General features: G+C 36.2%; 1 protein-coding gene across 5 annotated transcripts in view; it reads right to left on the reverse strand.

The window, feature by feature from the left end:
• Anks1b (ankyrin repeat and sterile alpha motif domain containing 1B) overlaps positions 1-27,882 on the reverse strand; it is a 1,319,834-nt gene that overhangs the window by 1,084,235 nt on the left and 207,717 nt on the right. For all 5 annotated transcript variants that reach the window (XM_023716668.1, XM_004623821.2, XM_023716659.1 and 2 more), the window contains exons 3-5: positions 23,662-23,818; positions 14,084-14,380; positions 1,383-1,458 (exon numbers count right to left, since the gene is read on the reverse strand). In XM_023716668.1, the coding sequence (XP_023572436.1) occupies positions 1,383-1,458; positions 14,084-14,380; positions 23,662-23,818 (530 nt within the window). The remainder of the gene's footprint in view (positions 1-1,382; positions 1,459-14,083; positions 14,381-23,661; positions 23,819-27,882) is intronic.

Below are 27,882 nucleotides of genomic sequence, written 5' to 3' on the forward strand. Positions count from 1 at the left end.
AATCACTAACTCAATCATTATGATTGCTTTCCAAGATCCTATAATCCCTTTTGGGATACAGAGGCTAATAAAATAGTACACTATCAAGCTAGAAAATATTACTGATTTATAAGTAGGTTTCTAAAGTATAATAGCTGTATGATTTATATATCCTGCATACATAGTAAAATGTTAATAAATTAAAATCATGTATTATGCAAATAATATAAAAACACTCTTAGAAGACAAGCACACATAAAATTTGAAAAGCATGATTATTTTGAATAATTAAATCTCTCCAAATATAAAGCTAAACACTCCATGAAATTTGTTTATGCTAGATTATATTCAATATTATGTTCAATTCACTCATCAGTTACCTGAGCATACCTCTTGAAGTATGTAAATGAAAACCTATAATTATTTCTGAACATATTTATTATATTGAAAATTTTATCTTAATACGGCAAATAGATTTTTAAAATTTTATGAACTTTTCAAACACTGAACCACATTATGCCAGTTTGCAGTATCTAGTCTCAAGTGATAGTTCATCATAGATTATTAAACATTTGGTTAAATTTGCTCTGGAATATATAACTAGCACATATCTCACTGGTTGCCTCAAATAATTTCTTATATCACTGTACTCCATGTCAAAGTTAAGTATACATGAAATTTTGACTTTAACTAGTCACAACAGTCTGTCAATGTTTTTATTTCCTTTTTTGAGGAAAATAAATATACTACAGTCCTCAATATGAAGATCCATATCAACTGTTTGAGTATAAATTTTTATTCATGTCTTTTAATCTATAAAACATGTGTCTTCAATTCCAATTTTATTTCTTTTCCAGTCAGCATACACATACAAATAAATAGGCCTACTTTATTTCCTCAAAAGATTGCTTCTAAAAGCTTCCCTTTAAAATAAGTCACTGTAGCCAAAAAACAATAGCTACTCAGTTGAATAACTAGAAGGAGAATTTACCTTAAGGAGAGGGAACTCAAATCTCTGTTGACCATAGTTCACATGATAAAAACCTAGGAAAAATATTGTGTTCTTTAATAAACCAAGCAATTGTCATCATTTCTCAGGGATCAATTCCTCCTTTGTGTAGAAAGCAGAAATCTCCTTTTTCTTTTTGTAATTTCTCTAGTATATTTAAATGTATAAGATAGTAATTTCCATGAGCTTTTTACTAAAACATTGAGTAAAGGAAATTGCATATTTACATGAATTTTATCTAAATAGCTATGCTAAATTCTACATAGTATGAATACAGATCTGCAATTTAGAGTGAAGAAAGGAAGAATGACTTGTGAAGAAATCTGTCATTTTCCTTTACCAATTCCTGAAATAGAAATAGCACTTAGCAGGATAGGAGAACCACAATAGCTACCTGTTTCTAACAGAACTCGCACGACATCAACCTTTCCAAACAAAGCTGCTTCATGAAGGGCACTCCCCTTCTCTGTCTGGAAAAAAAGAAAGAAAGAAAAGGGAAAGTGCAGTTGCATTGGAATGCACACAGTTTTAAATTCCCATTTTGTATAATCGTACATATTTTCTGCAATCTAAGTACTCACTGACGAATAGTATGGAATATAAAAGAGATTCTAGAAACTACAAAGACTTAGCTTGTAAACCACATCTGTTTCTTTTTCTTTTTCTTTTTTTTAAATGTATTTAGCACAGGGTCTTCAGGGTCTCACTACACAGACTGGACTCGTAGTGAACCCTTTGTGTTTTTCAGCCTCCCAAGTGCTGGGATTACAGGCCCGCACCACCATGCTCAGTCTCAATCGCTGTCTCAGCGTGCGGCGATCAAGCCCTGGCCCCTATGTCTGTCTGAGCAGGCACTTTAATGCACTGAGCTATCTGGCCAGCCCAAACCTCATCTGCTTCTGAACCGGCCAGTTGATCTTGCTGTGTTAGGAAGCAATGCATCTTCTCCAAGCCTCAGTTGTGCTCACATATGTAATAAGTATAACAGTGCCTATTGCCCAAGGCTTCTGTGAGTACACAAGCTCACTCAGCCAGCACGCATTTATTAAACACCAGTACCATCCTAAAAACAGCAAGGCTATTCTGACAGATAGATACAACCTAGGCCTTCAAATCCATACTGTTTGAAGACCCTGTGTATATTTATAATACAAGAAATCTAAAACAACTTAACATGGCTTACAAAATCTGTCTGCTTTCATCTGACTTAATCTCCATCCTTTCTCCTGCATACCAAAACCCTCTTTTAGCCCGTGTTCCTGGCATACTGAGTTTGCTCATATTACAGTCACTCTTCCCTTACCCCAGGAGTCTAAAAGGCCAGGATCTAATTCCTAGATCTGGTCAGCACTCAAACCACTGGTTCTCAGTCTTCAGCAGGAATCAGAATCACCTGGCAAGCTTCTTCTTGGTCTCATCTCCAGTTTATGATTCAGAAATAAGATTCAAGAATTTCCTTCTTTTTTTTTTTTTAATGTATTTGGTGCACGATCTCACTACGCAGCTCAGACTCATAGTGATCCTCCTGTTTTCAGCCTCCCTAGCGCTGGGATTACAGGCGTGCGCCACCACGCCCAGTGTTGGTGGCTGGCTCAGAGTGCCTAGGGGTGGGGCCGGGGTGGCCTGTGGTGCTAAGGATCGAACCATGGTCCCTGCACTTGTCTAAGCAAGTGTTTAGTCTGCTAAGCTATCTCACTGGCCCAAGAATTTCCATTTCTAAATATTTCCCACATGATGCTGAAGGTCTAAAGAATAGACTTTGAGAACCACTGACTTATAATATATGTCAAATGTTAATATAATTTCATTGAAAAAGCTGACCCTTGCCCTGAAGACTCATGTTTTTCCTCTGTGTTTCATATTAATCTATATGTTCCTTATGATGACACTTGTAATAGCATGCTATAATTTCAAGTGATTATAGATTTCCCTTAGCAAACTATAAATTCAACAGAAATGTAGGAATCTATTGGTTCACCATTATATTTCCATAAACTAACAAAGTACACTAGAAATACAGATGTTGAAGAATTATTCTGAGAGCTAAAGAAATGGAACAAGAAGGAACCATAGGATGGAAAAGGAGAATCTGTGAGTCAGCAGGGATCTGCAAGTAGTACAGTGTGAGCCTGATTTAGCCTTGAGGAAAATTAAGGAAGATTTCAAACAGAAGGCTTTTTGAGTTTACAAATATAAGCAGTTTCTTTTTTTTTTTTTTTTTTTTTTTTACTATTTTTACTTTTCTTCATCTCTTAAGAAACTAACAAATGTCCAGTAAGTCTTCAGGTTTTTGTATGTGTACACATGTGTGCACGTGAATGTGCAAGAGCACATGCATGGCAAACTGAATGTAAACATGGCAACTCTGCTTCCTTGTACTAAGGATAACATTTAATGTGCGACTCTGATCTCAGTATGAAATAGGAATAGCACTATGAAACAAATGGGTCTGCATTGATAAATGTCTACTGTATAATTAATTCAAGCAAAGACAGCTTCTAAGTGTACTGGTTAAAGAGGCTTCAGGAATACTGAGTATCAGTGTGAACTGAAAGCACCTTCAAGAAGACATGATTGACATATATTTGAATTATAATATGATTACTAAGTTATCTATAGGTGTTAAGAAAAATAGTAATCTAAAAATATACAGCACTGGGCCAAAGGAAACTTACAACTCTTCCTCTTCCTCTCCCCCCCCCTCTCTCTCTCTCTATCTATCTATCTATCTATCTATATGTGTGTGTGTGTGTGTGTGTGTGTGTGTATATATATATATATATATATATATATATTCATGTCCCAGAGTGATATCACTGACATGACCACTTTATTTTTTTCCAAATCTTAAAAATACACTATGAAATACCCTAACTCCTCTTACAGTCATTCTGTTTTTCAATGCTAGTTATTAATTTGATCCTTTCACAAAATTTTGGACTTAACTTTTTGAAAACCTCTCCTAGGATAACAAAACTTAAAATTCTGAAAATAAGTAGAACAATATTTTTAAACAGAGCTGGAAGTGAAAAGTGACATCAGGGAAAGGACGACAGAAAGTGTGAGTTCAGGGAAATTTGTCCTAAAGCAAAGCCAACTCCTAGTGGGCCAGCCAAAAATGAAGGGGGCAAGCAACAAAGCTTGAAGTCCAAGGAAAAAAGGAGGCTAATCAGGGAACCCTGAAAAATTCTTAAAATAACAACAATAAAAAAAAACCTCCAAAGAAAAAATTCTTTGTTAAAACTGTTGCACAGAGATAAAAAATAGTGATGTCTATTTAGGTCTTATTTCCACAGTAAAAAGAATAAGAGAAATAAATCCCACTAAGAATTCCTAAGCACAATTCTACTCACATGATGGATTTAGGCAAAAAATTATATAATTTGTATGACCCCCCAGATCCTGAACCAAAATGACATACACTGGAGGAATCACTTAACAGTACTGAAATTTTATGTATCCTATATATTAAAAATTTAATAGCAGTACTAGGAAAAGTAAGATAAACATGCAAAACATAAGATTTTTAAACTTTTATTAACCTATAAAGTAACAAGTATTTTGTTATTCAAAAAGCAATTAGCAATCTATTTGTAAAAGTAACTTCAATGATGTTAATATTGTAAAAGTATACACATATCCATTCTTTATACATTATTCTAAGATTATAATTCTGTGTTTTTAAAAAAGCCTATTGTTTTCATACACTGAATAAGGAAACAGAATCCTTGTATATGAAAGGTTAACAGGTAGAAAGCTGAGACAGGAGGGTTGCAAATTTGAAGCTAGCCTTGAAAACCCAGCAAGACTTTGTCTCAAAAATTAAAAGGGCTGGAGATGTATCTCAGTGTAAGGCCCTTCAGTTCAAGCCCCAATACCAAAGCAGCAAATGGAAGGTGAGTAGAGAATCTTTTTCAACATGTTTGTTATGTTTTAGATCCTAAACGGCTCCTCAAAGCCACATATTGGTCACAAGACTGCAGTGCTACTGCGAGATGGTGAAATCTTAGGAGGCAGAGAGCTAGTGGGGATGGCAGACCATCAGGGGCACACCATCAAAGGGGCTACTGAGACCTGACCGCTTTCTGTGCTTTACTTCTCGCACACGATGAAGTGAGCAGTTTCCTCTGACACATGCTCCCTGTCATCACGTACCCCCTTGCCACAGTTGTGAAAGCAACAAGGACAAATGGCCATGGACTAAAACTTCTGAACTCGTGAGCTGAACGATGTGTTCCCTTCTTATAAACTGTATCAGGAATTTATCACAGTTTACAGAGGGGCACATGCTATAAAAATGGATCTATTTTTTTTCTAAATCCAAGGCTGATACATTTAGCTTCTTTTGTGATACAACAGAACTGTCAAAATGGAACAGACTCTTGTCACAAACCTGAGATAACAAAGGTACCAGGAACTACTCACTGCTATCACAGTGCTATCATAAATAGTATAGAACTTAAAAACGTCCAACCTGTGGACTTCCATAATAATTCTTTTTCTTTTCAAAAATCAGAAAACTTTGAGATATTTTGCCAAGATATAAAGTAAGCTTTTTTAAAATTTCTGTATTGTGCAGCTTGTTATCCTCTACACTGAGTGAGCATCTAATTTGTTTATTAAATTTAGCACTTTCCCGAACACCTCCACCCTCTGCCACACACCCTCAACTCACAACTGGGTTCTCATGACATATTTAGCATAAAACAATCAATAAGCAAGTAGAAGGTATACAAGGAAACAAGATTCAAATAGGTAAATACAAATCCTTCAAGATCTGGGAATTTGTTCCTACTTTTGCTATGGATTAAAGTTCTCCATTTCAGGGCTGGGATATAGTCCAGTGGCACAGCAACTCCTGGCAAGTACTAGGTCCTGAGTTTAATTACTGCTTCAGAAACAAAACAAATTTCTCCATTTTATTTGACTTAGTCCTTAAATATAACTTCTAAAGTAGACAATCGGGGTCAGGGAAATGGCTCAGTAGAATAAGCGCTTCTCTGGCAAGTGCAAGGGTCTGAGTTCAATCCCCGGTTTTAGAAAAAAAATAAAGTAGACAATCACACAGTTGATACGATAGTAATATTTCAATATTTACCCAGTAACCAGATATAAAGCACTCATACTATCTTAGCACCTTTTGATAGAAGGGGAAGTGTAAATACCTCTGAACACAGTGATGAAAATGCAAGTAAGAAGAATGGAAATAGTATATACATTATTATGAAAAACTGAACTGCTGAAGAAAGCAAAGGAAATTATCTCATTGATTAAAAATGTCTATTAAGGAGCCAGGGAGATGGCTCAGTGGAATAAGCGCTTCCTTGGCAAGTGCAAGGGCTTGAGTTCAATCCCTGGTTCTGAAAAAAAAAAAAAAAAGTCTATTAAAGTCAAGCCTCTGTACCACCAAAGCTGAAAAAAGACAAGATAAGCATCAGGAAACAGAACAAAAAAGGAGGTTCATTTATATAGCCCTCGGTTTCAGACTGCTTTTTGTGTTTGGTCTTATTTATTTCCATCACATCTGAGGAAACTCAATTATGCATTTAAAGGAATGTTTGCTGTATTTTAACAGAATTTTGAGATATTTTAAAATTATTTTTAAGTTGTCAGATGTGATGGTGCACACCTACCATCCCAACTACCCTGGAAGCTGAGGTAGAAGGATCCCAGGTTTTTTTCTTGTTGTTTTTGTCTTGTTTTGTTTTTCATTATCAGGGATCGAACTCAGGACCTTGAGCTTGCCAGGCAAGCACTTATTCCACTGAGCTATCTCCCTTGGGCAATCCCAAGTTTGAAGCCAGCCAACAATTTAACAGGACCTTGTCTCAAAACTTTAAAAAGAATAGCTGTGGATAAGCTTGTGTTCCCTAGGTTCAATCCCCAGTATCCAAAGATGAAAAACTAATGATTTTAGGCTCTTATCCACCAAAATGCCAAAACAGCAAATAGAAAAAGGCCACAAAGATGTTGAACTTAGCTACACGGTTCCCTGCCTGAATTTAATATTCTAAAAATTAGCTTCTTGAACCCTATGAAAGAGAATGACCCCAGAAAGCAAGATTAATTCTTGACTAAAAGAAAAAAACAGAGAATAATAACAAGATATAAAGTATGGTGGTAGTAATGATTAATAGAGAAACAGCACAAGTATTTTAGATGTGAGAGCTTTGACTATTGTAAATAATCAACAAATAAAAAGTTTGATGGAGATGAAGAAAGAAAATACAACTAGAATAACATTTAACTCAGGAGTAAAAAACCCCTGGTACCTTGTCTGGTACCAGACAGTCACGATGTCGTCTCTTAGGATAAAACAACACAACTCAGAAGGTAAGAATATCTTAGCCTTCATAAACAAATGAGTGTAGTCCAGGGAGTACAAAGGCAGGAATTTTCTGTGTCCTGCATTAGCTATACTATGTCTGGAGTACCACATTCAACTATGGATATTAAACTTTTATAGGGCTACTAACAGATCAGAACATGTTCAGAAAGAAGGGCAGCAAATGATATAAGACTAAGGAAAACATCACGTGGCGAAGAGCTGAAGGCAGTGACATTTAGATCAGTGGGGAAATGGCATAAGAGGAATATGGTACATCTTCAAATAATTCAAAAAATAACATTCTTTCATCGAAAGGACCTCTCTTGCTTAATTAGGCATTCAAACCTATGTCTTTACCTATCCACTCTTCCTTCACTTGTCTCAAAGAAAGCATTTTTTCTCCCCACTAAAACTGATCAGCCAAGTGTAGTGTTATACTCCCATAATCCCAACCAGCACTCTGGTGGCCAAGGCAGGAGGATCATTGTGAGTTAGAGGCCAGCCTGGCCTACATAGAGACATCTTGTCTCAGAAAACCAAGTCTGACAATGATGGTGGTGGTGAAACTAATTCTCCACTTATGCTCTTTTTGCTATCACTTTCTGCTGTTCTTGAATTTTGCTCACTGGGTATCTTCAGCATTTCTCTTACATCCTTCAGTTTCTGTCTCTTTGATGGTTACTTCCACTCTGCATAAACACACACACACACACACACACACACACACACACACCACACACCTTTCTACGATCTAATACCAAAACAAAAAGCTAAAGAAACTACATGAGCGCCTCCTATCACTTCAAGCTTTTAGCCTTTATCTCAGTCTGCTTTACCTCACACCCTAGCAAAGGTTTTCTTTCCTACTGTAGACACAGGTTTTGTCAACTTTTGTTACTGATGTATCCTCTGACACACAGTAATCAAAGTTTGGCACACAGAAGGTAGTCAATAAACTCATGATGGAAGGATGAACTGACTATATGAAGCTGTGCTGTCTTGGCGCTCCTTGAAATTATTTCTTTATAAACCTCTTTTTCCATTAACTCTTTGAATATTCTTTATTCAATTTCTTTTCCTGCAGTCTTTTTTATTCACCAACCTACTCTAGGGTTTCATCTCACTCCACTCTGAGGTGATCCCTAGAGGGCTAGCCTTATTTAAGCAGTTCATCCAAAGGGAAACCTACCCTGGCCCTTGAGTCTCAATCACAAACAAATTGTAACCAGTTGGTTTCTTTTATAGGACTCACTGCAATTTCCACTTTGTATGTTTAGTTACTATCTCCTTCTTGTGACTCCGCTTATTTATCTGTATCTATGGTTATTTTTTAAAAGCAAAATATTTTATGCACGTTCCCACCTCTGGGACAAAATACTGCACACTTGCAACCTAACAGAATAGAGGTTTCTTTTGGTGCAGAGAATTCTGCCCATGGCTGGCTAGTTCTAAGGCAGAATTGGCATGGTAAAAGGGCACAGCAGGGAGAAGCTGCTTGCCTGTGGCAGCTGTAGCAGAGGGAGGGTGCAGACACGGAGCAGAAATGCAGCGCACTCCCCAAGGGAGTGCCCAGGGGTCACCTGTGAGCAGGTCCCAGACCCACACATCAAGTTCAGTCCCCCAACTCACTGAGAGATGGATCCATGATAGAACAGCTCATGATCCAATCGGTCTGCATACATGAGACTTCAGGGGGAATTTTAGATCTAACCCAAAACAGAAATCAAACTCAACTTAAGAAGCTATATCTTCCAAAGGTTTTTGAAGTATAGTTCCAACAGAAAAACACAAGCTCTGTGGTTTGTTCTAGTTAAAATAATCCAATTCCAGTTCAGAGAACATAAAATTCATTTCCTACAGCCACAGACTGATGCTGCACTATTCACTGACAATTTAAGGAATCTTGAAAAATCAAATGTAAGTGAAAACACTTCATAAGTTTGCATGTAACCATATCATTTGTGTCCTTATGTGAATGCTACAGTTGAAGAATAAAAAATTAGAATATTAAAGATACAGTGACTATTGCCAGAGCAATATATCTGAGGTATACAGGCAGGGATAGGACACAGTGCACAAAGGGGATGGTCTCAGTTACAAACTTAGAAGTTCTGCTTATTAAAAGCACCAGGAAGAAAAGCAACTATATGTATGGTACACTAGCAAATATGGTCATAGAAACTTAAGACTTCTTGTTTTCTCAGTGAAATAAAAGCCATGATAAAAGAGAAATAACAAAATGAAATGTAGAAATTTTGAGAGAATTTACAAAATTGTAATCTTGGGAAGTCAGAGAGGAAATGATTATTCAAATGTAACATATTCACCTATACACCTATCGTCTCTCTCTTGACACTATAGTGAAATCAAGAACTGTACCTTATTCTGCTTTGCATCTTAACAGCTTTTACCATGGTTAATTTACATTCTTTATTATTAAGTTTGTTAGGTATGAACCCACACAATCCGCGAGACCAGGCATTGTGATGCGAGTAGAAGATTTATTGGGGCATCAAGCAGGCTGGCTATCTAGCAGACCAGGACAGCCAAATGGGGGGGGGGGGGCAAGAGACTTTAATAGCATCTTTCAGGGAGGGTGAGTGTGGGCTGCAGCAGCCAGGTCACAGGTGGACATCATTTGTCTTCCTCTTGATTTAATTTTGTTTACCACAGAAGGGAGTAAGCTGACACCAACATGGCCAAGGGGAAGTGAGCCTAGACCATAGTACAATGTGGGGCAGGGCTGGGATAGGGGTTGGTGTAGGTTACCTAGGAAACCAAGGAAGGGAATGTTTAGGGCAAGATGCCTGGGAAACTTTGGGTCCTGACCTATCAAAATTTTTGTAAATTTACCTTCATTTCCTTTATTATTAACATAAAGTCTAACCATTACAAATGTTATGCTAATCTTTTAACTCTTCAAGTTTTGGGGGTTTGTTTGTTTTTAATGTATTTGGTACAGGGTCTCTCTATGCAGCTGGGACTCATAGTTATCCTTCTGTCTTCGGCCTCCCCAGTGCAGGTACTACAGGCATGCACCACCAGGCCTGGTCTCGGAGGCCGATTCAGCGTATCTGGTGGTGGGGCTGGCATGGCATGTGGTTCTGGGGATCAAACCCTAGTCCCTGCACTTGCCTAAGCAGACACTTAGTCTGCTGAGCTATCTGGCTGGCCCAACTCTTCAAGTTTTAAGGAGATACATATAAGAAAACACAAAGTCAAAAGTACTAGCATAATATGGCAGTATCACTTTCTTGCTACCAAAACTGGATTAGAAATCCAGAGAATAATTGCTACTTTCAAGAGAACACTGTCATATCAACTCTACTTGTATTAATGTTACTGACTTTCTTTATTAAATATCTAAGATAAAAGTAAATATAATACATATTGAGCATCTGCAAAGTATAAATCCAAAATCTTAAATGCCCTAAAATCTGAACTTTATGAAGTACAACATAATGTCACAAGTAGAAAACTTCACACCTGACCTCATGTGATAGATCACAGCCAAAATGTAGGTGCACTAATAATACCATATAAAATTACCTTCAGCTTATGTAAGGTTGTATGAAACCTAAATTAATTTCATGTGTCAATCTGGGACTTACCTCCACAATATCTCATTTTATATATATACAAATATTCCAGAATTTTTAAAAATATGAAATCTGAAATACCTGTATTTCCAAGCATTCCAGATAAGGGATTTTTCAACCTAAATGAAATTTATCTGAACAGAAACTGAATTATTTTGCTTATCAATTCAAAAATATTATAATTTAAAATTACTTAAAGAAAAATGATGCAAAAACAATGCTTCTTGAGAAAATACTAACAGAACACTGCAATTAAAAACAATGTAATTATAAGGGAAAGATCTTCCAAAGCCACTTTTAAATTCTTGGATTTATTCATTATAATGTAAATGTAATTAAAATCTAAAAGTGTACTACTATCGTTTACCAATGGGATTACTTTTAATATTGCTAGCTCTCAACTGGTTAACTAATGTAATTTAATGAATATTAAATCACTTGAAACAATCTAATATTATTGGATAATATTGTTCACTCTCAACTAGTAAGAATATCAAGAAATACCTACTTGATGTTAGAAATTTTCCAATGGAACTGATGGGGAAATTTTTAAACATTAATTTGAATACTATCTTCACTCAAAAGAAAGCATTGACCTTTCACACCGAAAAAGAAATGTTTCTATGAATAAAATTAACAATAACAAATTTCAAAGCATAACTAATGCTAACTACATCTGATACAAAACTCATCTTATTTAGATATATTTTAGAACTATGTTGTCAGTTTTACTTCCTAAAACTCTTCACAGAGTGAATGCAAATAATAGAGGTTATAGTAGCACAGAAGATGATCCATCCTACTCATGTACCAACCCTGACACTTCTGAGCAGGTAGGCACAGAGATGTGAATATGTTATGTCAATTTACCCTGATACATAATAAAATTCAGTACAAAAGTCTATAGAAATGTTGTTGGCAATGACATAAGAGCAGGAAGAGGTAGAAACCTTGGAAACCATATGTTGCACCTAAAAGACTCAAACAATATTTTTAAATCTTCTTCAGCAAGTAATAATACACATGGACACGTTAAAATGCACCTAAAATTCAAAGTCTTACTGGATTTTGAAAGTACTCTTCAAACACCACTTGCATCGGTGTCTTTCCATGATCTTTTCAAAATGTTCATTTTGTTATCTACACATGGTAGTACACACCTAGATTCTGAGAGGCTGAGACAAGAGGAAAAAAGATCACATTCAGAAGTCCAGCCTCGTCAACATAATCACTTAGCAAAGCAAGGTATTCACTAAAAGAAAAGGTTGCTGGAGACAAAGCTCAGTGCAAATGTTCTGGCTCCAATTGTAGCAGAGAAAAACAAGCCTTTATTTCCCTCACATATTTCCATAGTTCTCTATTTGGGCACTTATCATATGTGATTATTGCAAATGTTTTGTCTCCTCTGCTGTTTGACACAGAGATCTTCTTGATTTTAAATTCTCTTAAAACAAAAAATATAATGTTTTTCACGAAAACTGTATAAAATCAAATCTGAACTCTTTCCCTTCTTGTCATCTAAAACAAAACATGAAAAGATCCTGGCCATGGAAGTCCTATGGCTTACAGATCCCCACCCTAGTGAAAATCCTTGGTCATAAAGCAGTCTGTACAAGTTTAGAAGTATTCCATACGTGTTAAGAAAGTAGTGAATCCAAATCAGATAAGCTTAACATTTACACAATAAGCATCTACTTTTAACATTAAACAACTGCTAAAGTAACTTTGTGAGTCACCTACAAAAGAAAACATACATCTAGCTATTTTGAATATTGCTCTAAGGGGAGATATTTTTCTTCATACAAAGGCCAGAAAAACTTACAGGTATTTGAAAGACTGACAAAGTTGAATAAATAAAAAACAGAGAAACCATACCACAAAAATCTAAACAACTAATGAAGGCAAAAGTCTAAAGAAAACTTTTGAGTCAGTATGCCAGTTTTAGGTGTGAGACAGAAAAACCTATATGACCTTTAGAGAAAATTTTTTTAAAAGTATAGAGACACAGTATTCAACCTCTGAATAATTCCTCAGAAAAGCAATCCCATGGTGGAACAACAATTTCATCTGAAGTGTGTAAGTTTTTACAAAAGGTGTCACACTATTCCTTCCAGATATTCATATTCCTTTTACACTGTATGCTTTCATCTAATTTAAAACTGCTGCCATGTGAGTGAGCCCAGGCTAAAGTACTGGATCTTGGCATAATAGTATCACTCCATCATCCATACAACACCTAGCCAGCCCCTGTAACAGAAACACTGATCTGATACACAACTGACCCAACACACAGGAGAAAGCCCAGCCAAGACTAAAACTACCCCAATGAGTTAGACTAAATTGCTAATCCCAGATTTATGTTAACTGTTATTACATTAAGATTTTATATCTAGGATAGTTCACTATGCAGCAGTAACTTACTAAATTATAGAGAAGGTGTCATTCTGACAATAACCAAGAGTTGTTGGAAGATAAAAATGCTGCCACTAACTGACTAGTCAAGAAGCAACCATGAAAGCAGAAAAATGTTAAAAGAAAAAAAAAAGGACCAATATAAATAGATTTTAAAAATAGGCAACCTTTCTTTATGGAGAAACGAAACTTACATAAATGTTATCCTTTCTTCAAAGCTCAGTTCCAATCACATCTCTTCAATCATTCTTTTTCTCACTCACTTTAGGTATAGTGGTGATAGTTTGTTAGTTACACATAGATGATAAATTACATTGGAAAGGGGCCTGGACTTTAATCAGTACATTTAAATTCACATTCTAGTTTTATCAGACATGTATCCTCAGGCACATTCCTTAAATTTTTGAGTCTGGTTCCTAATATCTTAATTAAAAATTCATAGCTCCCAATCCTATGGGACAGCTGCGAGAATTCAATTCTAAGTGTGTAAACATGTTAAACACAATGTGTGTCAAGTGAATTTTGTTTCACTCATTCAACTTTACTGGATTCCTAATACATATCATACCATATACTGGACCCTGGGAGAAAGGAAAACATTGCTACAATAACACACAATTAACATCTACTAAGTTCTCATGCGGACAGTAGTCCAATTAGCATGAAGCTAGAGATTATACTATAAATCTGTTCAGATTTCCTGAAAGCACGTGATGCAGCAGCACTGCCTTTAAAGTTCAACTAAAGAAGACTCACTTGACAGCTCACATCCATTCCTGCCTCCAACAGCACCTGCACAACTGCCTTGTGCCCATTGCGGGCAGCAAGGTGAAGCGGGGTGTGTTTGCGAGTATTGCAGCTCATTAAGTTTGGGTGCGCACTGATGATCATCTTCACTACTCTAAGCCGTCCATAGAGTGCCGCCAGGTCCAGGGGTGTTTCAAGCTTGCTGTTCCTAATCGTAGGGTCAGTGAGCTCTTCTAGGAGAACAGCAACTACTTCTGAGTGTCCATACTGAGCTGCACAGTGTAGGGCAGTTTCATTTTCATTGTTCTGTTAGGGAGAAGATACAAAAAATACATTTTCAAAAATTCAATTACCTATCAAAATTTAAACACAGTAATGTAAGATGTACAGTGTTCTAAAATCATAAATTTTAGATTAATCTAAGTGTTTCTAGCTAAATTCTATAATTGATAAAGGTATCCATCAATCATTATATCCAAAGTATCATGTTTTAAGTGCCTGCCTGGCAAGAACAAGGACCTGAGTTCAATCTCCAGTCCAAAAAAAGGCAAAAAAATATGTTTTGAGCTAGGACTGTAGGCTCAGTGGCAGAGCACTTGCCTAATATGCACAGAGCTCTGGTTTCTATTCCTAAAACTGAACTAAAACAAAAAAGGCATATTTCGTACTTATTACTATAACAAAGCAAATTCTGCAACAAATACTAAAACTTCCAAAACGATCAATGATTTAGACAGAACAGTAAGTGGCCTACTGAGTGCAGATGGCAAGTGTCTCTGGTGCATCTTTCCTCAGTGACATTTGCCAATGAGGGAGAGTAATAACAATTATAACACACTTTTCAGTTTGGTTTTCCAAAAGACAGTTGAGGATGAGGGATAGAGCTCTGAAGCACAGCACCTGCCTGGCAAGCATAAGGTCATGAGTTCAATTCCTGTACCACCAAAAAATAAATAAATAAATAAAATTTAAAAAATAGTTAATGGCAAATTCTTGTAATGAAAAATTTATGCAAAGGTTTCGCAAATTAGTTTTCATTACATTTTCCATACATATAAATTGTTGCTTCTTTTGCAAAGAGAATAGATATTGTGATCCTAAAATATAATATCTTTATATAATATCTATTTTGAAACATAATTGTGAATTGAGAAGTAGACCTAGACTCACCAGACAATAAGGAGCATTATAATGCTCCATGTGTCATTTATAAATGCTTCTGTTGAAGAATAAATCAATAAATGATAAAATAAATAAAAGCTTTTGTTTAAAAATAATGGGATTTTCCTACAACTTTAAGCAAGGTTAAGAAAAATTGTACTCAGTCCAAAAGCGGATTGACCATGCAGACCTTTGAGCAGGTGACATAGTTAGGATGCAGTTTACGGCCAGAGGTAGAAGGGTCAGTCAAGAGAAATATAAACAAAACATTTTAGCAATTAAAACAGAACAATCTCTCCTTTTTCTCCTCTTAATTTCTTATATATGTCATTCTTCTTCCAATTTTGCATGCATATATCTGATAATATGAATAACAGGAAGACAATACTATGCATTACAACAAATACTGTGAAGTTCATTTTACTTTAAGTGAAATTCTGTATCACTTATAATGTTTCTATTTTAATACTATTTTGTACCCTTTTTTTCATGTGTTTGGCACAGGGTCTCACTACACAGCTCAGACTCAGAGTCGATCCTCCTGTTTTCAGCCTCCCCAACACTGGGATTACAGGCATGTGCCAGCATGTCGGTCTCAGTGGCCAACTCAGAGTGTCCGGGGGTGGGGTTGGCACAGTAAGTGGTGCTAGGGATCGAAACCTGGTCCCTGCACTTGCCTAAGCAGGTGCTTAGTCTGCTAAGTTTTCTCGCTGGCCCTTTGTACTCTCTTTAGAAATTAAAAAAAGGAATAATCATAAAGGCAGATTCTATAAAGAAAGAAGCCACCAAGATCAGAGGTAATACTAGATCCACATAATTGCTATATAAGTTACATACAGAGTATATATGTGTGTGTGTATTTATATAAAGTACAAACACAGCTGCTTTTCACATGTTAAATTTAATCCTGATTATGAGAATGATGTTATTGTTATCATTATCCCTATTTTACATATGGAAAAACTAAGGCACTAATTAACTGAATGATGGGTCTTATATTATACAGTCTTTTAGAGGTAGGAACAGGATTTGAACCAGTGGCCCAAACTCAAAGCTAAATTTTTAACCATCACTACACAAGCTACCTTCCACAGTTAACAATTATCTACTTTCATTTGCTAATCATCTAGATTTTCCATATTTTGTCTCATTTAACAATGATAACAATTCCACAAGGTTGCTATTAACACTCCATTTCATGGATGATGAAACTAAGACTCAAAAAAGTGACATACATGCCAAAATCAGCACCTACATGTCAAATCCCAAACCAAGGCTCTTTCCACTGTACCTATCATGTTTTGCTTTGTCCTAAAAGAAGAAATACTAGACATAAGTGATCTAAAAGCACTATTTCTAAGGATTATGCCCAAAATATACCAAATGAGTTTGTAGAAAATAGATAGCTGATTCTATCAAAACAAAAAGACAAGAAGTTTTAAACTCAAAACAAATCTTAAGGTTCCTGGAACTCAAGCTTGCTCCAGATGACAGAAGGATGCAAATAAGAAAGCTGGATATCTGAAACACTTAAAAGAGAGGCAAGGGAAGAATAAAAACACACTGGCAAAGGCTTCCTACTATTGTGGTTTCTGGTATGTACCAAAGGACAGTATTTGAAGGTCAAATCTGGAAGAAAAACAGACTCCTTAATGAAAAACCAAAAAGTGAAAGACTGGAATCCTGCTGAAGATACTATTTCTTCCATCATTTGTGGGGATTCATTACTGCACTTAGTTTGAATGCTTACTATAATTAATTTCCACATAGACACTGACTGTATACAGACTTTTAAAATCTGGCTGTTTTACAACCTGGATAAGGAAACCCAGCTTATTATTTTATAGCATTAAAATTTGACACAGAAATATGCTTCCTGAGCAACCCAATTTCTTCTTGGTCTGAAAGAGACTAAAGCTCATTTTTCAACTTAAAGCACTTCTTTGAGAAAAGAGAAAGGTCAATTATGAAGTAATGATTCCTTAAAAAATCACTCTGCTTTTCCAAAGCCCTTAACCTAGCCCTCAACCTAATACGAAGTAAAATTGAGAGTGTTTTTGTTTTTTTTAATAATACCAACTAGTGGGCCAGCCAGATAGTTCAGTGGACTAAAGTGACTGCTTAGGCAGAGTGCATCTGTCTGGTTTCGATCCCCAGTGAGCCCTGCCGGCCCTGCCCCTGGGACACACTGAGATGGTCACTGAGACTGGGTGTGGTGGCCCATGCCTATAATCTCAGCACTTCAGAAGCTAAGAACAGGACAGTTGAGTCGATCTACAGAGTCTAAGACCCTGTAGACCTTGTACTAAATATAGAAAAGAAAAGAAAAAGTAATGGGAAATTTTAAGGACTGGCCAGATAGCTTAGCAGAATAGTGTCTGCTTAGGCAGACACAGGTTTGGTTAAGAGCCAGGGTTCGGATCCCAGGCCTGCTGTGTTGGTCCTGCCCCCAGGGAGCGCTGAGACAGTAATTGAGACTGGGTGTGGTAGTGCACACCTATAATCCCAGCACTTGGGAGGATGAAAAACAGGAAGGATCACTACTATTCAATCTGTGTAGTGAGACCCTGCAGACACTGTACTAAATACATTTAAAAAAAAAAAAAAACCACACAGGAATAAAATAATGCCAGTTAACAAATTCAATTTCAAGAAAAATTATTTTGATTGATCAAGACATACTAAGGCGAAAATGCTCACAGATCTGTATCCATAAGCAGCACATACACAGACTATCACACCATTGGAGACCAAAGTGGAGTATTGTTACAAAGCCATGATTGTGTACTTGTGTCCACATTCAACTGTGGTCTAAAAAACAAAACATGTAACTTGAAGTACACAGACTATAATGCAGCACTCATTAATAATTAGTATGGCAGCTGGGCATGGTGGCCTACACCTATAATTCCAGCACTCAGGAGGCTGAGGCAAAAAGACTGCTGAGAGTTTGAGGACAGCCTGAGCCACACAGTGAGACTGTCTGGATGAAGAGGGGGAGGGGAAAGAAGAACAAGAACAAGATGAGGGAGGAGGAGGAGAAGAGGAAGAGGAAGAAGAAGAGGGAGAAGGAAGAAGGAGGAGGAGCAGGGGGAGGGGGAGGAGAAGGAGGAAGAAGGGGAGGAGGAGAAGAGGAAGAGGGAGAAGGAGAAGGAGGAGGAGGAGGGGAGGAGGAGAAGGGGAAGAGTTGGAAGAAGAGGGAGAAGGAGGAAGAGGAGGGGGAGGAGGAGAAGAGGAAGAAGAGGGAGAAGGAGAAGAAGGAGGAGAAGAGGAGGGGGAGGAAGAGGGGGGAGGAAGGGAAGAGGAAGAGGAAGAAGAAGAAGGAGAAGAAGGAGGAGAAGAAGGAGGAGGAGGAGGAGGAAGAGGAGGAGGAGGAGAAATAATAGTAGTAGATCTACACAGAAAATTCTTAAAATATTTTTAATCCTTTCATTTTTACCAAATAGGTATTCTCTGGAAAATTAGGACACTTAGATGGCATGACCAAATTGGATAACAAAAACTATTTACTAAAAGACCTTGCTTCAAAGTAAAACATCTAATACAACTTGCATTCAAGTTTCAGAAAATAGCAAAGCTCATGTATTTTTGAGATAGGTATTTTAAAAAGGGCAAAGTGTAAGAAAAGGAGAGGAAAAATGAATATACAGAACATATACACAAAATCAAAGGAAAGAAAACAAAAAATCAATTGACAAAGGACAAGAAAGATGTGACTATTACAAAAACCATTATCAGGAAAGAGTCCTGCTTTATTTTTAAACTATGTCACTCTAAAGTAACTACTAATAACAGAAAAGAATTAGAATAAACAGGACCTAGGTGGAAGCGCTAGCATGCCACTCACTAGCAACAGTGACTCTCTTGATTTCGCTACTCTCTATATAAACCTTACAGTTTGGCTTATATATAAAAGACAAATCTAGCAATGTTTTATAAACTTTGAATATAAAACAGAATTATTTTTAAAAAAGCTATACAGTAACCCTTATCTATGATCTCTTTATCAGGAGTTTCAGTTAATTATGGTCAACCAAGTAGTCTCAAAATATTAAAATGGAAATTCTAGAAATAAACAATTTATAAGTTTGAAGTGCACTGCACTGTTCTGAGTGGTACAATGAGATCTTGTACCATGCCGTCTCATCCCACCCAGGCCAGGAACCACACTATGGTGCAGTGTGTATCCACATTGTACTTGCTACTTGGTGTCACTGAGTAGGCGTCTTAGTTACAGATGAACTGTAGAGGTATCCCAGAGCTTGTTTCCAAATAAACCTTAACAGCCAGCCTGACAGTTCAGCAGATTAAAGCGCCTGCTTAGGCAGAGTTCAGCAGCCAGGGTTCATCCCCAGCGTGCCGTGCTGGCCCTGCCCCCAGGGTACACTGAGACAGGACTGAGACTGGATATGGTGGTACTGGCCTGTAATCCCAGCGCTTGGGAGGCTGAAAACAGGAGGATCACTATGAGTGCAATCTACTTATTGAGACTCTGTAGACCCTGTAGATCCTGTCCTAAATACAGGAGAAAAAAAAACAAAAAAACCTTAACAGCTCAAAGCATGAGAACACTGATGCAAAGGAAACGTCAGGGCACACAACACAGAAGGAAAGATGAACTCCGGTGCTACATGGCAACACAGCAGGGTATAGAGGAGAAATCAGTATGCACAGAGTGTGGTACTATTGCTATTTCAGGTATCTACTAGGGCTTTCATAGCACACCCCCTAGGGGTAAGGAGAACTACAGATTGGAAATCAAAGTTAATTTTCAGAAATAAGAATGAAGTCCTGATTGTGATGCATAATTTCAACATCATGACATAGTATATTACTGCTTAAAAGCTTTGGCATTGAATCACAAAGACACTGTTCAAATGCTATGTTTCTTAGTAGCTATGATATGGGCAAGTCATTCAATCCTCAAATATAAAGTAGGAATGATAATAACTAAGTCACTGGGTCCAGTAAAATAATGTAGATAATGTGCTGTGGACAAGGCCTGGCATATAGTAAACACTCCACCAATGACAGGCTGTAAGATGACAATACCACTGTACTATTATAAAGGTCCGGCATCCAGAGAGTCCTGAGTTCAAATCTCACTTTTGGCACTCAATAACATGTACCCTCAGATAAATTATGTGGCTTTACTGAGCCTGGTTTCCCATCTATAAAAATGTGAATAATAATATGACTTCAGAGGATTATTGTGACTTATTTAAATAACATTTTTGCAGGTACAGTACTTATAACAATGACTGGCTTCTCTTTTGTCTCAATAAATGTAAATTACCATATTTATTCTTTTACTCTATTGATACATAAAGGTTTATAATTAACTACAACATTACTGTACCATGGAGAAGGGGATAAAAGAAATAAAACAACATAAAAGCACAAGTTCTTATAAATACAAAATTTTCACATTAGAAATTTTTCAGGAGAAATAGCATGGAGTGGGAAAACTATCAGTATGATAGCAGAATATGTAAAGAAAGAAACAAAAATATTGAAAGTGTGATATTAAAAATCTGAAATTTTCAACTTGTTGCCAATAGAAACCATAACCAAAAGGACTCGAAGTAAAAAAGAAAAAAATTTTGAATTCTAATCTTTCTAAAATTAAGTTTCTATAACTCCCCAGCGCTGGGATTACAGGAATGTGCCACCACGCCCGGGCTAAGTCGCTGGCTCAGCACACCCCAGGACATGCAAGGGCTGGGGATTGAACCCTGGTCAATGTGCTTGCAAAGCAGGCACTTTGTCCACTGAGCTATCTTGCTGTACCTTAAGGGTACTTCTTAAAAACATACTAATATAGTCATATGTCATTGAAAATTCCCAACTTTTCCCAAATTTTCTGATCAAGGAGATTAGGGGGCCACAAAGGAAAGTGATCAACAATGTATAGTGTGCCTAACAAGAGTCACTTAGACAGAAAAAAATTCCCTCAGGCTTTCACAGAGAGCAAAACGATCAAGCAATGGCCGTGACTCATCCAAATAGCAGACAATGACAAAAGAACCACAAGGTGTTGTACATGCCTTCCAGGATAAGTTCTCAGGGGACTTGACTGACCTTGTCAGATAGCAAAAGTTACATTTTGAGTTATACAGGTCTTGCTTTAATTTGGTCTTAAGCATCCAGCAGAAAAGTGTAAGCACAAGGTATAAGAAGCAAAGCTATAGTAATATGCTGAGTTGTACAAGGCTCACAGCAACAACTTCAGACAACTGCCAGTTGTGCTATTAAACCCACTACTATTATGGACTACTGGGCTATATTGGGTTATTTTGCTAAATTCAAGGACCTACAATCTTTGTTCTGGCATCAAGTATGCAAAAGTCCTTTAAAGACGTCTCCAAATACAGCTTCTCTAACAACAATATAACACCCATCTCTGACAAGGCAAAACAAAAAAGGGGAATATAAATAAAGGACAGTTTTTTGTGATTTTGTGTGTGTGTGTGTGTGTGTGTGTGTGTGTGTAAATATATATGTGTGTATATACAAGACAGTTGAGATAGATATACTGCTACTTTCTGTTAGTTCATTGAGAGGAAAGGTTAGTACTAATATTATTTAGACAAGATACCATGTCTCCATCTTATCCTCTGAGTAACTACTAGGAAGATAACAATATGCAATGTATTAATTATTGTAACTGTCATACTAACCTGTCTTGAAACTGTTACATTGTTATTTTATCTTTTTTCTCATTAAAATGAAAAAAACAGATAATACAGCAAACACTGTTAATTAGCAATCCCTGTTTTGAAAATCTGTAACATATGTATTGTAGTAAGTTACCCTGTTTTTGTCATTTCTTCTATTAGTTTTTGCTTCTGTTTTCACTCTTCAAATTAAAAATAAAGGGAAAAAAAGGAAATTTCCAACTTTCAAATATGAATGGATAATACACATCTTTTTCTTATTTTTATGTCATATAAAACAATTTCTGCCATGCCTGCCCTGCTCCTGGGACATGCTGAAATGGCAAGTGAGATTGGGCATGGTGGCATGACTCTAATCCCAGGTCTTGGGATGCTGTAAACAGGTGGATCACTACCAGTCTGATCTAGTAGTGAGGCCCTGATCACCCTGTAGACCCTTCCCTAAAATACAAAAAAAAAAAAAAAAAAAATTTGTTTATGAAAACTAGTATTCTCTTCTTTAACCTTGGGTTGCTTTCCCATATTGTATCTATCATGTTTGCTTCACATCATTCAAATAATTTTAAGAATAACCACCAGATGGCTCATCCCCCAAATGATCTCACTTTTGGTTTTCTCAGCAAAAGCAGAGCATTCTCATATATTTTCTTTTAGAACAATGTGCTGATAAAGATAACTATGTCATATTTTTAAAGATAGACTATACTCGCATTTTTTAAATCTGCATTTTTATAAACTTGGAAATTTTCATTGTGACAAAATGTTTCTTCTAATTAGTCCTTTCAGTTTTGTATTTGATTAATTTTTCCCCTAGCTGTATATAACTAATGTTACTTTTTATTCTTTAGTCTGCATTTCAGTCAAAGATCTGCAAAGTCTACATCCATTTGAACAATATGCTAATTATACCTTATCAGAGTGCTTGCCCTAGAGTAACCTACTTGCACTGCTATTGGACAGCTGCCAACCTGCAGCTTAATGCCATGGTTGTAATTCAATTGCTGGACTGCATGCTGGTTCTCAAATATAGTTTTACAAAATAGGAACAGTAGGGGGCATGCAGAGCTCAAAATGCTGTCATCATACTGCACTGAGACCACATTTTGTTTTTTGGAATCTGCAGCCTTATCTGTCTTAATATTGAGAATGCATTCTTTCTTTAAAATATCCCCTATTTGTAACATAGACTGTATATTCCTGCAAATACTTTGATTTGTCACTTTCATACTGCCATGTGGCATTTTGCTCAACAATGTGTGTGTGTGTGTGTGTGTGTGTGTGTGTGTATACAGGAAATTTTTAACTTAATAGGATTTGCAAAAAGTGTACCTGTGAAAGTGCTATGTAAATGGCAAACAAAGCATTATGCAAATATAGCTGTAATCATTGTTTTAGCATTTAAAATTTTATTAAGGAACACTCTAATTCTCATTACAAATGTGAACCTTGTTCTAGCTTTAAATATTGAACAGCTATAAAATAAATGATTAAGTAAGACAGGCAAAATATTACAACTACTTCCTTTATGTGAGATTTTCCCATCATCAAAGTATCATCAAAGTGCCCAACATGGTACTGTGCATCATACCTATGCACCAAAGAAATTTTCATATTTCTCCTTTAGAAAATTCAGCAGTAGAAAGGTTTTTTGGCAGAGTAAAGATAAAAATAATCAATTTTTCAATATGACTTTGCCATTGCAAAACTCTGGAGTAAATCACAGCATGAACAAACATTTGACAAGTGCACCTGTTCATTGACTCTGGAATGTGATGGTCCTTGATGAATAAGAATCTTCACAATTTCCACATCTCCTTTCCAGGCAGCCAGATGAATAGGAAAATAACCTTTGTTATCTGCTACATTTGTTGATGCTTCATACTGAAGTAGTTTGAGAACTATATCCCTAAAAAGGAAGAAAAAATAAAAGGACACAACAGAAAATATGCTGAACGACACTGATTTCATTAGATAGATCATAATGAAAGTATATTAGGTGATGGCTAGTAATATAATCATTCAAGGTATTAAATCATACAGTTGGTTTTAAGAGTTTGCCTATTTGACATGCTATTTACTTACCCCAAAAACAATCACCACCACACATTCATGTGTGTGCATGCACGCACGCACACACACACACCCACATACACACACACACACATACACAAACCAATAAAATTATTTATGTTTTACAGTGCTGGGGATGGAACCCAGAGCTTTGCACCAGGCGGCTGTTCTACACTGAGTTATATCACCAGCCCAATGAAACTACATAAAAGAATCTATGTATGCAAAGCATATCTCATTTCATTAAAATAAAAAGGATACTTTCTTCCATTTTTTTAAAAAAAAGGTATTTCCAGGCAGCCTATATCTGAAATTTAGCCTGAAAGAAAAGTAGAAGTTATAAGGATACTCCCTATCTACCAAAAAAGAATATAATATCAAGGGACATATAGGGAATTTATATATCATTCCTATGGAAAACTGGAACGTTACTTAAGATGCACACAAAAGAGAAAATTAGACAGGTAGAGAAGGACTCTGAAAAGCTAGATTTATTACTGCAGAGCTAAAAGAAAAAGTTTAATAACTTTTCAGCCATGGTACACAACATTTTGTGTGTTAACCATAATTATATGCTCCCTTTCTCTTCCAAGCAAGAAATGATTTCTGAAAGGAAATGCATTTAAGAGGCAAGTCCCACAATTGATGCAATTTGAACACATACTCAATATTCCCTATCTACAGGAGTTTGTATTCAATCCTCAACAATTTTTCAAAGTAAAGATCTTAAAATAGGGCTGGCCAAACAGCTCAGCGGATTAAAGCACCTGCAAGCAGGCGCAGGAGCCAGGGTTTCGATCCTCCAGCCTGCCATGCCAGCCCTGCCCCAGGGCACATTGAGAAGGCAATTGAAACTGGGCATAGTGGCGCACACTTGTAACCCCAGCTCTTGGGACACTGTAAACAGGTGGATCACTATGAGTCTGATCTAGTAATGAGACACTGAACACCCTGTAGACCCTTCCCTAAAATACAAAAAGAAAATTAAAATTAATTACTAATTTTTAAGGCACATCACATTGAATTTTGCATAAAACAATCAAAAACAGTTATACAAACCAAAACTATGTTTTCATTTAGATGAATTTTGTTAATTTTAATAATTTACTAATATATATATAAATATATATGCACATATATATATATATCACATTATATACTAAAGTTATTTCTTTTTTTTTCCTTTTCTTTTTTTTATACCAGGGATTGAACTCGGCACCTCACGCTTACCAGGCAGGCATTTATGCTGCTGAGCTATATGCCTGGCCCAGTTATATCCTTTTTTTTTTCATTTGTATATTTGGTAAGGATCCGACTACACAGATCAGACTCATGGTGATCCTCCTGTTTTCAGCCTCCCAGTGCACCACCAGCCCCAGATTCTGTTGCTGGCTCAGTGCGCCCCGGGACAGGGCTGGTGGGGCATGAGGGCTCAGTGATCAAACCCTGGTCCTTGTGCTTGCCTAAGCCAAGTGCTTAGCCAGTTATTTCTTTTATAATGAATTACCAATGTGGCAAATGAATGTAAAAGACCTAAAGTTAAATTTTTCATAAAATCAGACCCTGTAAATAACAAATGAGAAAAGTTGGAGAAAGTATGAATAGAAACAGGGTTATAACTCTTATAGCTTATATATGAAAAATACACATAATATAAAGTGATAGTAGCAAAGCAGACTGCCCAAAATGTGGCCTACACACTGGAATTGGTTCAACATGCATGAAATCCTGATTAAAGAACACAGAATATGTCTATAAACATTTATAAAGTTCTAAAGTATCACAAATTTCCTAATTATAATAATTCTGAGAAATAAAAAATAAATTTTATCTTAATATTTTTGAAAACCAGCATTATTTTACAAATTCTGAATTTGCAGATTTGGATTTGAGTACCACCTAGGCAAACATCCTAACGCTGTGACGCTGGAGAAATTATTTAGTCCCACTTTTTCTTCTGTATAGAAGACACTGTAATAATAATAATGCCTTCTATTCAGGACTGGTAAGAGGATTAAACAAGATCACAAAAATCACTGGATAAATAATAAAACACTATACACATAATAGTATTGGTCCAAGAAAAAACAAAAAAGTAAAATCTTTTAGGTGAAAATGCATAGAGAAAATCACCTTTGAGAAAAAGAATTTCAGGGGCCAGGGAGATGGCTCAGTGGAATAAGCGCTTCCCTGGCAAGCGCAAGGACCTGAGTTCAATCCCCGGTTCCACAAAAAAAAAAAAAAAGTAAAAAGAGAATCTGAAAATTGACAGGAAATTTAAGATTATCCAGTTTACATGTTCTTTTCATAGCTGCTACATAAGAGGTTTTACATATGGCTTCTATTCTGAGATAAGTAAATAACTACAGTGAGGTAATGAGGATTCAATCAATACCTCTGAATAACAGGAGCAGCTAAGAGCCAGATTTGGCTTGAAGCCCCAGCTCAAGTCTACTATTTACTAACTTGGCTACCTTGAACAAATCAAATGACCTTCATCTCCCTTCCAGATATTGCTAATACAGAATTTAGAAATCACAGCTTGCTACCTATTTAAAAGGATTATGATATAAATCAAACGAGGAAGACATGATTATGAAGTTACACACAATAAAAAAGTTATTCTCAAGGCAAGCTGTTGTAGTATTGAACAATTTTAGTCACTTCTTTAAAAGAAATGTTTCAGTATTTAAAAGGTAAAGGAAGGGGCTGGGGAGATGGCTCAGTAGAATAAGCGCTTCCCTGGCAAGCGCAAGGGTCTGAGCTCAATCCCCAGTTTCATCCAAAAAAATAAAAAATGAAAGGTAAAGAAAGAGCCACACAAAGGTGGTCAAGATACTTAAATCTTAAAAGGAAGATTTATTCTACTATAAAATAATTTGTTCAAATTAAAGATAACTGTGAGACAGATTTCTAACTTTTAATGCCTAAGCAAGTTAAAAAATTGAAAACTTTTCTCCTAGAAAGTTATTTATTTCTGCTATGGTTTTGTACAGTTTATGTCCGAAGGCTATGTGTTGAAATTTACTACTGTTGTAAAGTATTAAAAAGGTCAAAACCTAATCAAACTATGATGGTTAGTGATGAGCCTTTGGGAAGTTATTAGGATTAGATACAATCATCTAGGTAGAACCTGTCTGATCAAGTCTGGTGCCTCTGTAAGACAAAAGGGAAAAGAGATCAGAAAAGAGATACAAGGGCACATGCCTGCTCCCTGTTTCCAGCCATGTGATACCCAGTATCACCTTGGAACTGCACCAGCAAGGTGATCAGCAGATGTAATCCCTACACCTTAGGCCAGAACTGTAAGTTAAATAAGTGATTTTTCATTATAAAATTACTAGGCCTCAAGCATTTCATTAGAGTAACGCTAAAATAGGCTAATATACTTTTCAAAGGGTAACAAGGAAAAGCTCAGATTATTGAATCTATTTCCTTTACTCTCAAACCATTCAGAATTCCATTTGTTCTTTGGCTCAAATTTTATGACACTTTCTAATAAAATGTGTGATATGCATTCATTCTTTTTATCAAGATTTAGGATATATTATAAAACCTTAGCCCAGAAATTCTATATATTATTCTGCTTCTGAAAAGTAATAAAGTCTTGCATATTCAAAAAAAAAAAAAGATTTAGGATACAGTGGGGGAAAATGCCTATTTTCAAAAAACGACCTATCAATCATTGGTGTTATATAGTACTATTACCATATAATATCTAAATCACAAAATAATAATCTGGATATCTGTGAAAATGCCTTTAATAAGCATTAAGATCCTAGCTAAATATTAATTGTATTTTAGGTTTTTATTAAAATTATTTTATTAGATTTGCTTGTTTTTAAATTTAAGTTTTCTTTCAAATTTTTATTTACATGCCATTTTACCTCTTTTGCAGAG

This window comes from Octodon degus, unplaced genomic scaffold (genome assembly GCF_000260255.1).
Source record: "Octodon degus isolate 3935 unplaced genomic scaffold, OctDeg1.0 scaffold00004, whole genome shotgun sequence".
Lineage (NCBI taxonomy): Eukaryota > Metazoa > Chordata > Mammalia > Rodentia > Octodontidae > Octodon > Octodon degus.